This window comes from Barbatula barbatula, assembly GCF_947034865.1.
Source record: "Barbatula barbatula genome assembly, chromosome: 1".
NCBI classification, from domain to species: domain Eukaryota; kingdom Metazoa; phylum Chordata; class Actinopteri; order Cypriniformes; family Nemacheilidae; genus Barbatula; species Barbatula barbatula.
In genome coordinates, this window is record NC_136766.1 from 35,353,805 (window position 1) to 35,368,208 (window position 14,404).

The window sequence follows — 14,404 nt, forward strand, 5'->3', positions numbered from 1 at the left end:
ATACCCTTACCAAATGTAACCATGGTTTAACTTTAGTAACTATTGCTTTTTGGTTTTGTTTATAATGAAACCAAAGGAACCACAAACGTACTATGGTCATTTCATAATAACCACTTGGAATAGTTTCTACGGGTAATTATAAGTAGGGCATGTGGTATATGTTACTGTCTCGTAGCAATTTATTGCTTTGACCGCTACATTTTCACAGACCACTGTTCTCTTGTGTTTCTATCATTATCTTTGGCTGGATCCCAATTCTCGCTTGCTAATCATTCATCTGTCTCCCGCAGGCTGTCATTTTCTGACGAAAACAAGACTCAAAACCACAATGGATGCCATGCCAGAGTACTCCCTCTTCCTCATGAGGATTTTAGAGGAATTGGATACCAAGTACAGTACAGTTTCATATCAAGATCTCTGTAAATCCCTCTGTGCCAGATTTGATCTGGTCCATTTGGCTAAGCTGAGGAGTTTGCTATTCTACACGGCATGTTTGGATCCAGCTTTCCCCGCAACCTTGTTTAAAGACAAGATGAGGTGCTCGGTAGAGGACCAGCAGTCCAAGAAGCTCATGGTGGCAGCGGATATCGTCACCATGTTTAACCTAATCCAAATGAACGGAGGTATGGCCAAAGACAAGCTGCCAATGGCTCCAAGGCCCAAATTTCACAAGAACCAGTCCTTCGAGTCCTGTCGATCCGACACGGAGGTATATAAATTCAATGACAACGATCGGGCGTACAACCTCTTGGATGCCAGGGGTCATCATGTGTCTCGGAATTCACCCTGCCCCAAGTCCGAGTGCAACAACTGCCAGCAATACTTACCAACCTCAGACCCCAACTTCCACTTGGGAGTCACCAAGGATCTGAAATGTAGAGCAGCGTCACTAGATAAGTTACAGCATCTGCCGCAGTACTCCAGCATCAGTCCTCGTTGTGAGATGCAGAGCACTTACTTTCCCATGGACATTGATAGTGAGTCAACGGACCAGGATTCTCTGCATGTCAATACAGGGATGAAGGATGTCTTCGTGTCCAGCCGTGAGCCTTTTACCGTGGACTCGTGTGTGCAGAAGCGGAATATTTTTAAAGAGGATTTTCACAACCTTGTTGCCTTTTCGCCACGTGTGATTACAGCAGAGTGCAGAGCGAACTCCAAAGCGGGAAGAAATTACCACCGGAGGGAGCTGAACAAGCCTCCCACATTCTTCAATCACAGTTTTGAGCTGCCGTACAGCAACCCTTACTTTGAACCCGTCGGCTCGCCCATCCAGAACAAAGGACGCGTGAAGCACGAGAGCCTGGATGACTTGCAAGCGTCCACTTATTTCGGACCTACCACAATCTCTGAGTGTGTGAGCAACAGGAGGACTTCCAGCAAGTATGGCAAACAGCAAGCCTGGCCGGTGAAGAGCTTGAGTCTCAATACTGAAGAAGGCCCTGACTTTGAGAGGTCCTTCTTGAACGGCAAAGTGGTGAAGGACAATCAGCGTCACAACCTCAACATCAGGGAAGACGATCAACAGTTCCAGTGTGCGAAAGAAAAACCCACTGCCTCCCCCTCAGGTTTCTCCAAGAAGTCCAATGGAACAATAACAAAAGACATGACTTCTGTAGCTTGTGGGCCCAGTATTGAAAAGAGAGAGGTTGGCAAAAGGTACCAGGACAAGCGCATCAACTCGCCGTCGTTTCAGTCAGGTAACATAGAAAACGGTATGAGTGTAGGTACACAGACAGAAAAACCCGAACACAGGAATGTAAAGGATTACACCAGTCATGCCAAATATGGAGAGAGGCCGCCCTTCAAACACGCCGATGAAGATTCAGAGATCATCAGCGACGATATTAGCGACATATTTCGCTTTCTTGATGAAATGAGCGTATGCGACTCTATCGGCGTTGTGCCTTCATCGTGCTACAACAGCAATGGCTCACTGTCTCAGGTCACAAAATCAGACGGTGACAGCTCGCCCGAATGTAACACCATCAAGCTGGGCAAAACAAGCATCAAGCTCGACCGCCTTTTCCAGTCGCTGGAGAACTCAGCAGACGGTGACCTCAAAGACAGCGTTTGCAAGCTGGTTCTCAGGATCGGGGAGATCGAAAAGAAACTCGAATCTCTTTCAGGGGTGCGAGGTGAGATTTCACAGGTGCTCTCCAAACTTAATAAACTCGACGAGAAGATTCAAGAACCAGAGCCAAATGGGAAAACGCCAGACAGCGGCGCTGCCGAACAGATTAAGACTGATGTGAACCTCTCGCCTCATGTGTTCCAGTGTCACACCACGGGACACAACATGAAGGTGGATAAAAGTCCAGATTGGTGCTGCTCAGAGGCCGACGCGAGCGAAAGCCTGAGGGTAAAGGCGATGAGGAAAAGCATGTTCACACGCCGTTCGTCAAGGTCGTTGACCGAGGAGAACAGCGCCACTGAGTCTAAAGTGGCCAGCATCACTAACTCGCCTCGAGATTGGAGGACGGTTTCTTACTCCAGCCATACAGCGGATGAAGGCAAGGAAAGAGAGCGACATGGTGAAGCCAAGGACAGACACAGGAAATCCAGAGAGGTAACATACCTGTACTTGTACTTTGCAAGCCATGTGTTGAGTCTGGCACCCTGGATTTATATTAGAATGTAATCTTTCAAAGTGTTTGTCTAAATAGTGGTTCCCCTCCCAACTGCAAAAAACAGATTCTTGAAACAATGGTTTGTCATATCTGTCAAGATGATGTAACATGTAGTTTCCAGTAAATGTTGTATCTTCATTTAGATTCCGTACATGGTCTTTATTTCAATTAATGCTTCCTTCGCCACTGCTTGGCAAATACTCGCTGCCATTTCGTATAGGAAACAAGCTGTGTTTAATAACACATCTCTATCAACACAGCCGTAGTTTTGTCTCCAGTGGTGCAATTATCACACAACACGCTTATTCTTTCCTACGTCTCGCAGTACTTCCAGCCCAGACGGGGGCAGAGATTGAGCACAGGCCACTGCAGAAAATCACATCACGTTTTTTGATTTTTACTTTTGATTATTAAACACGTCTTAAAATAGAAATGAAAAATACTGCAGTACACTTTAATATTTACTATGGTAAGGTTAAGAAACAGAACAATATATAGAATATATAGGGGTGTCATACTATACCGGTATGGTCAAAAACCTTGATATTTAAAACCCTGATCATTGATATCGTGTTGATTCTACACATCTGATAATATTGTAAAAGAAATGTGTTGGCCAAAAACTGAGAAAACACAAATAAACTAAATTAAAGATGACTTTAAATAAACATTTTTAAAGATATCATGATCATATTGTCACTGTAAATCGTTTGGCCATTGTAACCGTAAAACGACAATTGGAAATCGTGGCAGGCCTAGATACCATATACTACAAACTAATATCCTGGAATGTCACTATTATTTCCTAAAGTAAACATTACAGTATACTTTTGTATTTTAACCGTACTGTATTGATGACTCAGACTACATGTTAGGGATTTCTGTTAAATTGTTTTATTTTTCGCTTTTCCATTCCACTCTGTTTTCCTTAGTTTGATTTGTCTCTATTCTCTTACAGTATGCTACTTTGTTATTGCCTTATTCCATCTATATCTTTAATACATTTAACAAATCCTATAGAACAGTAGAGTACACGTAACCAACACTGACACATTCCTTTTTACATATTTGTTTCTCCACTGCCTCTCAGGTTTGGCCTTTAGCCCAGGTTGAAAGCTGGCAGATCCTGTATCGTCCATTCTGATCTTTTTAAGGATGTCACTGCGTCTCTGGGACGATGCGAGCTGTAGTTCATTTGAGTAAATGTCAGCACAGGGAATTGACGTTTAATCAAACTCTATTCACATTAATGAGAAATCACACAACAGGGAGAACCTGCTCTGCGTTTCCGACTCTTTTGAGGTTTCATGTCATTTCAGCTGTGTAGGCGTAATGAATGTGGGAACATGCTCGACGAGATCAAATATCAATAGCAGTATGTATTAAGGAGTTTTAGTAAGATTTGCTTTTGTGCCAGTCAGTGTTGGGTAAGTTACTCTGAAAAATTAATGAATTAATAATTACCAATTACATATTCAATAGGTTGTATTTCTGTACAAATTACTCTCTGCAAAAAGTATTTGATTACTTCACTAATTACTTTCTATATCCTACATCAATCTTGATTAGTTGTGATTAGAAGTGATTCAAAGATAGACATGAAAGAGCTCTTCAAATAAATCATATAAAACTACATAAAGTATTCTTATTAACTGACTATTACCAATGTGAGACGGAAGCGTACATTTCAAAGTGTGACTCAGAATTTTGATGTCATTTCCACTATTGTGTATATATGACACGGTATTTGGCTCCAATTACATCAGAAGAAACTGTAATTAAATTCGCGGAAAAATAAGAGTAATCCCTTACTTGACTTTATCAGGAGAAAAGTAATTAAATGACTAATTACTTGTTAACTAGTTACGCCCAACACTGGTGCCAGTGATGTATAGGGGTGGGGTTGGGGGCCTTAATATAGTTTTTCTAATAATTGTAAGTTTTTTCTGCAATGCACATTGTTCAAATTCATATGAATTAGGCGTTTGTAAGATTGTTACAAGGTCCAGTCAGATCAGGTTGATAAATGCACATCACTGTTGTATACACAATCGTCACGTAAAGCTTTTCAGAAATTCTTCGTGTGTTTTCCTTTTCCGCATCCGCTTAAAGGCTTTCCTGTTTTAAAGTCAGAGCTGTCAATGGGGTTCTATGCAAACAACTCATTTTCCGAGCATCTGTTCAGCAGTTTTGGTAAATGTGTTTCTGGGTTAATGCATATGTTATAGTACGCGTCCCACCACTCTCGTTCTGTGTCATCCTGTCTGTGATTCATCTATTTTGACAGATCACAGACATTGAAGCTGAACTAGAAATGGACGAGAGACCTGAGAGAACTGTCATTTCCACACGGGGCTCTTAGCACAACATTTGTGCCTTCTCACAGTGTTGCCCTTGACCAAGTTTCCTTTTAAACTGAGATGAGGCTGCCAGCTAGCCGAGCGATAAGCTCGTGTCAGTACTGGCACAGCTAGCAGGACACTTTTTGACTCCCTTCATTTGTACATAAGGTAATGCCAATGAGCTTTCCGATTTGACTACGTGTACCCGTTCAACGTAAAGGATTAGTACATCCCCAAAACATTATTGGCCTCATATTGTTCCAAACCCACATTTACTTTTTTAGCAACGTAGGACATTTTGAAGATACATACACACTTGCCATTTGTATAGTCTTGAACGCCATACGCCAAAGAAGTAATGGATTTAATGCAGTCTCAACAAACAAGCTTGGATGAGTTTTGCATGTTTTCATTCCGTCCAGAATTAAATCAATTATAGTCTCTTTTAATGAAGCGATCTATAGTTTTGTGTTGACATACGTCACATGAAAGCTCAATAAATAAGCTTTCCATTGATGTTTGGTTTTTTGGGATTGGACGATATTTGGACGAACAAGGGTGCAAAATGTCAAAACGTTAAGAAAATGGCCTTTAAAGTTGTCCATCAGAGGTGCTGTATCAGGCCATCGCTAAGAAGAAACAGGTTTGTTTTAAAGCTCTCTATTGGCTTACAGCTGGAATGATGTGGTGGAGTAGATGAACCTGAAAGCCTTGAGCGGGCAAGTATCGAGCGATGTTTGTAGCCATATTTCCAACCATTTTTGTTCGTGATTTTGCAGCATCCACTCACAAAAATGACGTTTTGATATATTTACAGTTGGTCATTTTGAAAATATCTTCATGGAACATGATATATCATAATGATTTTTGCAACAAATGTTCCCATGAGAAAGATGGAATCTGCGATGCCAAACAGTTAACTGCGAGATAAGAGCGGCAGTTGAGAGAAGAAATGAAGAATGGCTTTGATATGTGTCATGAATCAGTTTCAGACACGAGCCGTATTTCTCAATAAATTCCACCAAGAGAAGATCTTCCTCCTCTCAGCTGGTGTGTCCTCACATGTGCCGTGCTTCACTTTCAGAGGTCTGTGGTGGTTTGATGAGTCTTTTCCTGTCGGTAGGTGGGGGGGTGGATCAACATTACACTCCCTGTACTCCCCGTCTACAGTCCGGCTCCTGTGGCTTTTTTCATTTTCACCTGAGCTCATGGCCAGCCAGAGTAACACCTTTTAAATTTAAACAGCGAGAGAAGAACAGGTGTTGTTTCTGAGAGAGGAAAGAAACACAAATACTTCATGTATATACACTATTTACAAAATAATTCCATAAATCATGTTTTCTATTGTGCATTCCAATTAATATCAATCAAACTCCAGTTGGTTTGTTTTGATTTAAGCCATAATAACTCAAAAATACAGCCAACTAACACAATAAATTTATTATTTTGAAAACAGAGTTACCTCATTTTGGAAACAAAGTCTTCATATATATAAATTATCTTTTAATAAGACTTTATTTGGTTCAGTGTTACACTTACTACAGACAGTACATATATAAGTGTGTTGTAAAATATTTTTTGTATATATATATATATAAAATAGTTTTAAAGTCAGAACACACAAATACACGATAACAAATATATTTGATTTTTCCAACAAAAACAATGTACAGTGTACATCCCAACTAACGCAAAGTGGCACATACAGTGGTGTACATACAAAACAACAGAAGAATTGACTGTATACAGTTACAGTAAAAAACGATGATGCATCTTCTCTTGGGTTTGGGTCTGACCACAGCACCTCATCCACATCACAAGCAATGTTTTTCAGTCCAGTCATGAAAATCATCATGTTTTAGATCTGCAATGTGAGTGTAAAGCAGAATTTGTGCTTGTAGTCTAGCAGAATTGGTTCAGGGGGTTGGTGAATGAGTTACATGTTGTGGTCATTGTGTCTCAAGTACCAATATTTGTGTGTAAACAATTGAGAAAAACTGTAATAACACTTAACTCTGGAAAGTTACAACTAGCTCATAATAACAAAATCTTAGAAAAGCGCAAGCTGCAGCAGTTTGGTGGCCCTCAGGGCGGGAGTAAGCCCCTGACTAAAGATATTAAAAACATTCTCCGCTCTGCAAACAAGACCAGAATCTTTCCTGCAAGCACAACACTAAAATTACAGCTTGTCATGTATTTATGGGTACTTAGACCCATGCGGTGCCGGCCCGCTGTGTGTCATGCGACTCTTACAGCTGATGCAGTCAGTTTACACCTGCCGGCCGTGTCCCTCTGCTGTTGGCTCTCTGAAGTTTGTTCTCCTTGATTGTTATTGGAGAAACGATGCTGAGAAGTTGTGGGCGGTTGCCAGGGTGTTGCTATGGGATTGCTGAGGTGGTTTTGTTAAGTGGTAGTTTATTGAATTTACGGAAGACTCCTGCATTCAGTTACGAGAGAGGTTGAAATGTTACTCTTTGTTCGTGTCCTGCGTTATTGCTCTCAAAAGTGCAGCTTAAAGATAAGGTGCCTCCTTACCCGTGACCTTCCCTCCCATTTCTCCCCTACAGACAGACCGACAGTATGACGCTCACCAGGCGCATCGCTCCTCAAAGCCGCCCAAGGACTCCTACCTGGTTGAGCAGGTGTTCAGCCCGCATCACTTCCCTCCCGCCGTCAAATCTCACGTGAAGAGCAGCCCACTCTACACGGACCTGCGACTGACCGGCCTCACCGACGGCAAGCGTCCCCAGCCGTCCTGGACCATCGAGGAGTACAAACGCAACTCAGGAGATAAGAACAAGCTCAGCGCGTTAGACTTACAGGTGAGAGATGAAGGTTTTCGGCTTTGATTTTGACCTTCACAGTTTGTCCGATCGCTGTCCACTGATGTCCAAGTCTTTGGTGTTGGCTGCTTGTGGCAGGTTGTTTGTTTCTTATAATAAGATGGGATAAGCTTTAAAGGGTAAGGCATGTGGGAATTGAGCTTTGGGTTTTTCATTCAAATAATGCTTTTTGACATACTTGCAGTGTGGATTGATGTCATCAGTGCCGTAGGTGACCTTGCGTGCTGTGAAATATTAATAAAGCGTATTAAAATCATCAAAGCGTTGACAGCGAATGACTGAATGCCTTTGAAAGTTTTTGGCCTGGTTCAGTCAACGTATTGAAGTTGAGGCGGAATGGTGTTTGATTTGCGTTTCGACCAGGGAAAAACATTCCAAAAGTTCCAAAGTTTTTTATACAAGCCAAATATTTTCTCATATTTGTAATAATGCGGCGTCATAAATCATAAATACTAAAGTGTAACTTTGTCGGTTTTTCGAAAGAGCATGCAGTTCGCGACCTCACCTCTAGGTGCCACAAAATCCCCACATTGTACCTTTAACTTCAAGTAACGTGGTTTATAAGGTTAAGCTAATTGAACTACACTTTTATCCATTATATGCAAATAAATAGCATATCACATTGACCTTTTAATCTTCTATCGGATAACATCTTTCTTCTTGCGGCCAGAATCGCCGTCGGACTTCTGATATAATCATGTGCTATCAAACATGTTCAAAATAAGAGGCTATAGTGCAGAAGACATCACTCCACAAACATCCTTCATATAAAAGCCATAATCTTTACTCTCTATTTTATTGCCTCAACAATATAGGTATCAATTACAGTAAATCTAACAGCAGTTCTTCCCTGGCTTGTAAGGATGTATTCTGCATCTTCACACCTGTGTTGTAGGTTCAGCCCTGTTGCTATGATTATTTTGCCCATTAGCGAGACCGCAGGCTGTTCTCCAGACCTGCTTTATATTCTCAGGCCACGGTGTCAACCAATTCCAATTTCTTCACAGACGTCTGGCACAGAGAGGATTTGGTTGCAACTGGGTTAACAGTGAAATGTTTACAATCTCAGAGTTTTTGGCCACTGTATGTGGGTCAGGGATAATTCACCCAGAAAAGAGATTCGTTCATCATTTACTCATCCTCGTGTCATTTCAAACTTTCCTTCTTCTGCAGAACCCAAAAGAAGATATTTTGAAGAATGTTATTAACCGGCACCCATTCACATTTACATTTATGCATTTGGCAGACGCTTTTAATCCCAAGCAACTTACATTGCATTATCCTATACATTTGATTCTAAGTATGTGCAATCCCCTGGGATCCAACACACAACCTTGGCATTGCTAGTGAGGGGAATGGGGTCCAGCGCTGTTCTGGTACCAACTTTCTTCAAACTACTACTTTTGTGTACTGCGGAAGGAGGAAAGTCAGACAGGTTGGAAATTACAAGAGGGCGAGCAAATGATGACAGAATTTTCATTTTTAGGTGAACTATCACTTTAATGTTCTCAAAATTGTGTTGCTCCAACAATAAATACCTAGAGACAGTAATTCACAGGAGATCATTGTACCGCATTTGTCTTTGCTGAATGTGCATGATTCCCTGAGTTACATCAGTGTTTCTATTTGAAGCGTTTAAAGGTGCTGATGTTAATGTTTAGTCCTCGAGGATGCCGATTGGCCTTAAAGTGAATAAACTTTTAGACACATTTACTAAGAGACATTTCACACTATTTTTCTTGCTTTGCGATCAGATCGCAGTTGCACATTAGCAGTCACGTACAGAATGTCATATAGCTAACCAAAGCAGGCAGGGTCACATCGACTGCTGATTCTCTTCTCTGTAGAATCAAGATGGTCTTTTCTATAGGAGATCATTGAATTCGTTTTCCTTACTCAGCAGCAGTATTGATACAGGATTAGTCTCAGTTTATCGCGGAGGGAGATTTGTCTGTGGCAGAAATACTATAGAAATACTTTAAAGGTGCTATCTGAATAAAATAATACCCAAATCATCAGAAAGTTGACCTTGAAATCAGTCATACATGGTCGCTTGTCATCTTTAGTTGACAATATGAGAAACGTGTAGATTTCTGGTATCAAGCCAATATAGAATTGCTTTCAGGCCAGACATATTATAGTGTACTCCTACAAGTCATTTTATCATCATTTTCTGTTTCAGCTTTTTATAGCTTTATTGGATAGTATAGTGAAGAGAGGTCAGGAAATCAAAAGAAGGGAAGCAAATTCGGGAATGAAACACCAATTGGCAATCGGCACACAAAAGTACATACACTTAAATATTGGTCTTCATTTAACTATTTACTTTAGATTTAAATATACTTTTGTAATTCCCCCTTATATTTGAGTTTTTCTTAAATTGTAACATTTTGCATAGTTGGCCAGTTTTTATTTCATTTCACATCGAGTTATACTTAACTTTTTACGACTTAAAGCAACACCTTGTAGTATTTCGACCTTAAAATAATGTCTAAAACTATTTCATTTGTAGAACAACTCTTAACCGTACGGATTCTACCTGAGCAGCCGCTCTGAACTTTACTTCTCTCAACGTCCCTCAACTTGCACACTGGTCTGCACCGAAAGCCGCAAATCATCACATTGTATATTTAAAGAAAAAAACTATGGCAGACCCCTCGATATTTCCATTGACCCCTCCTCAACCTCTTCTGTTTCAGTAGACATTACATAAACACTGCACCTGTCTTACGATCTGATGGAGTCTTTTATTGCGAGCCCTTTAAACCTGTCAGAGCACTTTCACAGTGCATCATTTTGAGCGTTTTTATGTTCGTTAGTTCCGTCCCTGCTAGCTTGACATTAAAGCGATGGTATTAAAATAACCAGTGTCCTATGTGAAGACACCATTAAAGTCTAAACATTTCTGCTCGAAGACTTCCAACGATCAATGAGCTGACCTTCTCTCACGGGACATTGATTTCTCGACCGCCTGGAATTTCTGAAAAGGAAGGCGTTGTGTTGAATGTGTCGCCGACATTGGCTGTGGTGGTTTCAAATGAACCCTCGACAGTTGATCAATTGTTTGTCGTGCTTTGCTTAACCAGTTTCTGACCTCACATTTTACAATGTATAAGTATTAGTGTACCAACCATGGCTGCCCGTTTTAAACCCTCTCTAGGACATTCTGTGTCCCACTCGCTCACCACATATTCAATTCAAATAGCAATATGATAAAAAATGACATCTCGGCCGACTGTGTCGCTTCAGTAATCTCACCGTAGCTCCATTCATCTTCCACTGGCTTTATTTCACAATCACAATCTCCTCAGAACATCTCACCTTTTTTCATTCCGTCCGCAGGTCCAGGAGTCGCTCAACCCAAACAACCTGGAGTACTGGATGGAGGACATCTACACGCCGGGCTACGATTCGCTGTTAAAACGCAAAGAGGCGGAGTTTCGTAGGGCCAAGGCGTGCAAAATCGGCGCCCTGATCGCTGCGGCTGCCTGCACTGTGATTCTGGTCATCGTAGTGCCCATTTGCACCATGAAGTCTTGAGGTTTCTCGTTTTTTTTTTGGGTGGTGTTGGTATTACTGTATTCTTACCTGGGACGTTTGTGAACTCTTTGTGGAGCTTCTCGATTTAAGATTTTGTGATTAGGTCTAATTTCAGCCACTGGCCTTTTTTCAGGAATGTTGTTTAAAAGTGTATTACAACAAAGAGTTCATTGTGAGGCATTGACATTTTTATGTTTGTCTCTTTATTTATAGTAGTTAATATTTATACCTTGAAGAAATAATTTGTTATGTGATAGAAAACCTTACTAAAGGCTCACAGATGCACACTTGTTTTTTAGTCCAACATGCAATGTACGTACTGCTAAGGTTTTTGTCCATTTTTTTCTGGTATTGCAATAGAAACTAAAGGGAAAGCTTTACGTTTAAGCGTATTATATTTTTTACTTTACTATGATTATGAGAATTTTTTCCGAGAGTTATTTTTACTACGCAAGCGGAACGTTTTAAAGAGAGAAACGCTGGAATGGCTGGGTTGTGCAATGTCTTTTTCTATAAAAGCTATATTCAGACATTAAGCTAATATAATTTACGTGCTACGTGCATTCAGTGAGACCACATATTAAAATGGAAATGATCGTGTGAGGGATCTGAGTGTGATTACAATTGTGTTCAGTTGCATCTAAATCAATACAAATACAGCAATTTAAAAACATTGTAGCACATAGCTGCTTACATTTTGATTGTGATGATCCTTTTGCCTTGTTATATCATAACTAAGCATAATATACTTGAATCGCCGAATCACTTTCAGCAAGCTCAGTTTGTTTGTGAAAGTGGAATGCTTTTTTGCACTCTTTTGATTTATTTCAATTGAATTACTGTCAACATACGCCATTCAGGTTAGACATACTGCTTGCCTAACCTAGAAGTCGAGCTGTAGATGATTAAAAACTGGCTGTTGGTCAAATCCAATATTTTGAGGTATTACGCTCTGGCTCTGTTCCAAAAGCTAGCGAGCTGCTTTGCTGTTTACTGCCTACATAAGCAGCTGCCTTCTAAGTCAGCGGCTTTACCGAGATAGAACCTCAAAAGTAACGATTTATCATGATCTACATAGGCAGCAACATCGTCCACGAATAGTTGTCCCACATGGGAGACTTGACTCGAGTGTGGTGTTAGCATGTTGCTAAGCTAATGTTGCAAGCATAACAAAACTTAGCACACACAAATCCATTGCAGAAAATTTGATTAGGCCTACTCAATAGAGATATTTTTTTTTAGTATTGATCGAATTTGTATAATCGACATTTCTCTCGCTCTGTGACCATTTTGAATGATCTTCAGTGCATGGCAGCATTATTTTCTCCTTTAAGAATAAACCGCTGCCTTAGAATTTGGCTTAAAGTACAAATCATACAAGACAGCCTGATTATATTCTGAAGGCATTTTAACGTATTGGTTTAGTGAAGGTAGTGTGTCTATGATGCCTTATATTCCTGCTGCTCACGAGGCAACTCACTAGGGTTTGGAAAAGAGCCTGAGAACATAAAAGACACAAAACATTCGAAATAACCGGTTATCATTTACTAGTGTTAGCATTAATGCTATAGGGTTACTGGTTTTCCCATCGTTTTTGGGGAAGTTAATCCCCCGTTTTGTGTATTTTGGTCAAAACAATGATCTGCCTTTTTGGCGTGTTGTATCATGGCGCTGTCGGTAGCATGACATTTTGGGGTAAAGTGTGTTATTTCCTTCTATACCATTATAATATGCAGAAATAGTGTAAACACTGTGGTGTTCAAACCTTTTTGGGGCGTGGCTACCTGGTTTTGTCTAGCCAATGGTAGAGTGAGAATGGCGGCTGGTGGGAGTCAACATCGTTGCATTGATGCTAGCGGTGCAGAAATTACACACTTCATCTTTCAGTGTTCATTTGGATTTGCACACAGAGTATATTTATTAATATTACACCCTATCTACACCGGCCGTCACTAGAACCCATTATAATTTTAAAGTTTGTCCACACTGGATGCGACGAAGAAGGCATTTGTCGTGTCGCGTCGCACCCCTCATGTCTGGTGTAGACAGGGTGTCTGGAGACCTAGAATGTCACATGCAAGAACGATTGTTGTCGATTGGAGGCTTGTTCTTTATATAGTTTGTGAACAATGCCGCCTTTAACAATGAATAGATTTCCAAATACATACTATAAACATTCATATCCACTGTAATTTTGCTATGTTACTTAAATAGTTCACACCGAAAAGACAAATCTGGTATTTTATTTACTCACCGTTGTGTTGTTTTAAACCCTTTTGCTATTTTCGCTCATGGTCGCTTCTTAAATCTCTAGCAAAAATCCTCAATTTGTGTTCAGTGGAGATAAATGAAAGCATTCAGGGTTGGAACAACATGATTACGAGTGAATGACAGAATTGTCATTTTTGGGGATCTATTCCTTTGATCAAGCTGGCTGTTAAATTTGACCTTGTCTTCAACGGGCCGGTGACCTTTGACACGGGAGCTGTGTGTAGTAGCACGCTGTAGAACCCTGTACATAACTTCAGGTTCAAAGAGCATTGTGTCAATCAAATGTATTCTAATAAATCTCTTACTGTTCAGTTGAACGTGTGTCTTTTCCTTCACCTGTTATTTTTCATGTATGTATCCCTGTATTTGACCAGCATATAGCACAGGTTTCTGAATATGAAATATTTAATGATGGTATTTTAGGAGTTAAAGTTGAGGTGACTTATAAAGATCTTTACATAGCTCGAGGGTGTCAATGTAAAAATAGATCAAAAGCGAGCTTTCTATGTAGTTCTTGCGTTTTAGATTGATAAGCCAAAAATAGCCAAACTGCTGTTGGTTAACAGAATTATTAAGCAGCGTGTCATGCACTGACAGGAATAACCCAGATGCAGACAGCAGGTAGCAATAAAGGCTTTATTAAAACAAAAACCTACGATGGAGGCAAGCAGTAAATTAAACACAGGACAGTGAACACGAGGGCTTTAAATGGGGAAAACTAACAAGGGTAAATACAAAGGGCAGGTGAGGGGAATGAAACACTAAGGGCGAGAACAAG

General features: G+C 40.5%; 1 protein-coding gene across 1 annotated transcript; it reads left to right on the forward strand.

The window, feature by feature from the left end:
* Window positions 1-296: 296 nt before the first annotated feature.
* Window positions 297-13,941, forward strand: minar1 (membrane integral NOTCH2 associated receptor 1). Its single transcript, XM_079456484.1, has 3 exons — window positions 297-2,569; window positions 7,540-7,794; window positions 11,158-13,941. Exons 1-3 carry the CDS (start codon window positions 329-331, stop codon window positions 11,353-11,355), a joined length of 2,694 nt encoding a protein of 897 aa, XP_079312610.1. The 5' UTR covers window positions 297-328; the 3' UTR covers window positions 11,356-13,941.
* The last annotated feature ends 463 nt before the right edge of the window (window positions 13,942-14,404 follow it).

Bases quoted from the DNA above. Each gene is read 5' to 3' on its own strand.
- minar1 (XM_079456484.1), top strand. From the start codon at position 329: ATGGATGCCATGCCAGAGTACTCCCTCTTCCTCATGAGGATTTTAGAG. The intron at 2,570-7,539 runs GTAACATACCTG...TCTCCCCTACAG, and splicing joins GACACAGGAAATCCAGAGAG to ACAGACCGACAGTATGACGC. The intron at 7,795-11,157 runs GTGAGAGATGAA...TTCCGTCCGCAG, and splicing joins TCAGCGCGTTAGACTTACAG to GTCCAGGAGTCGCTCAACCC.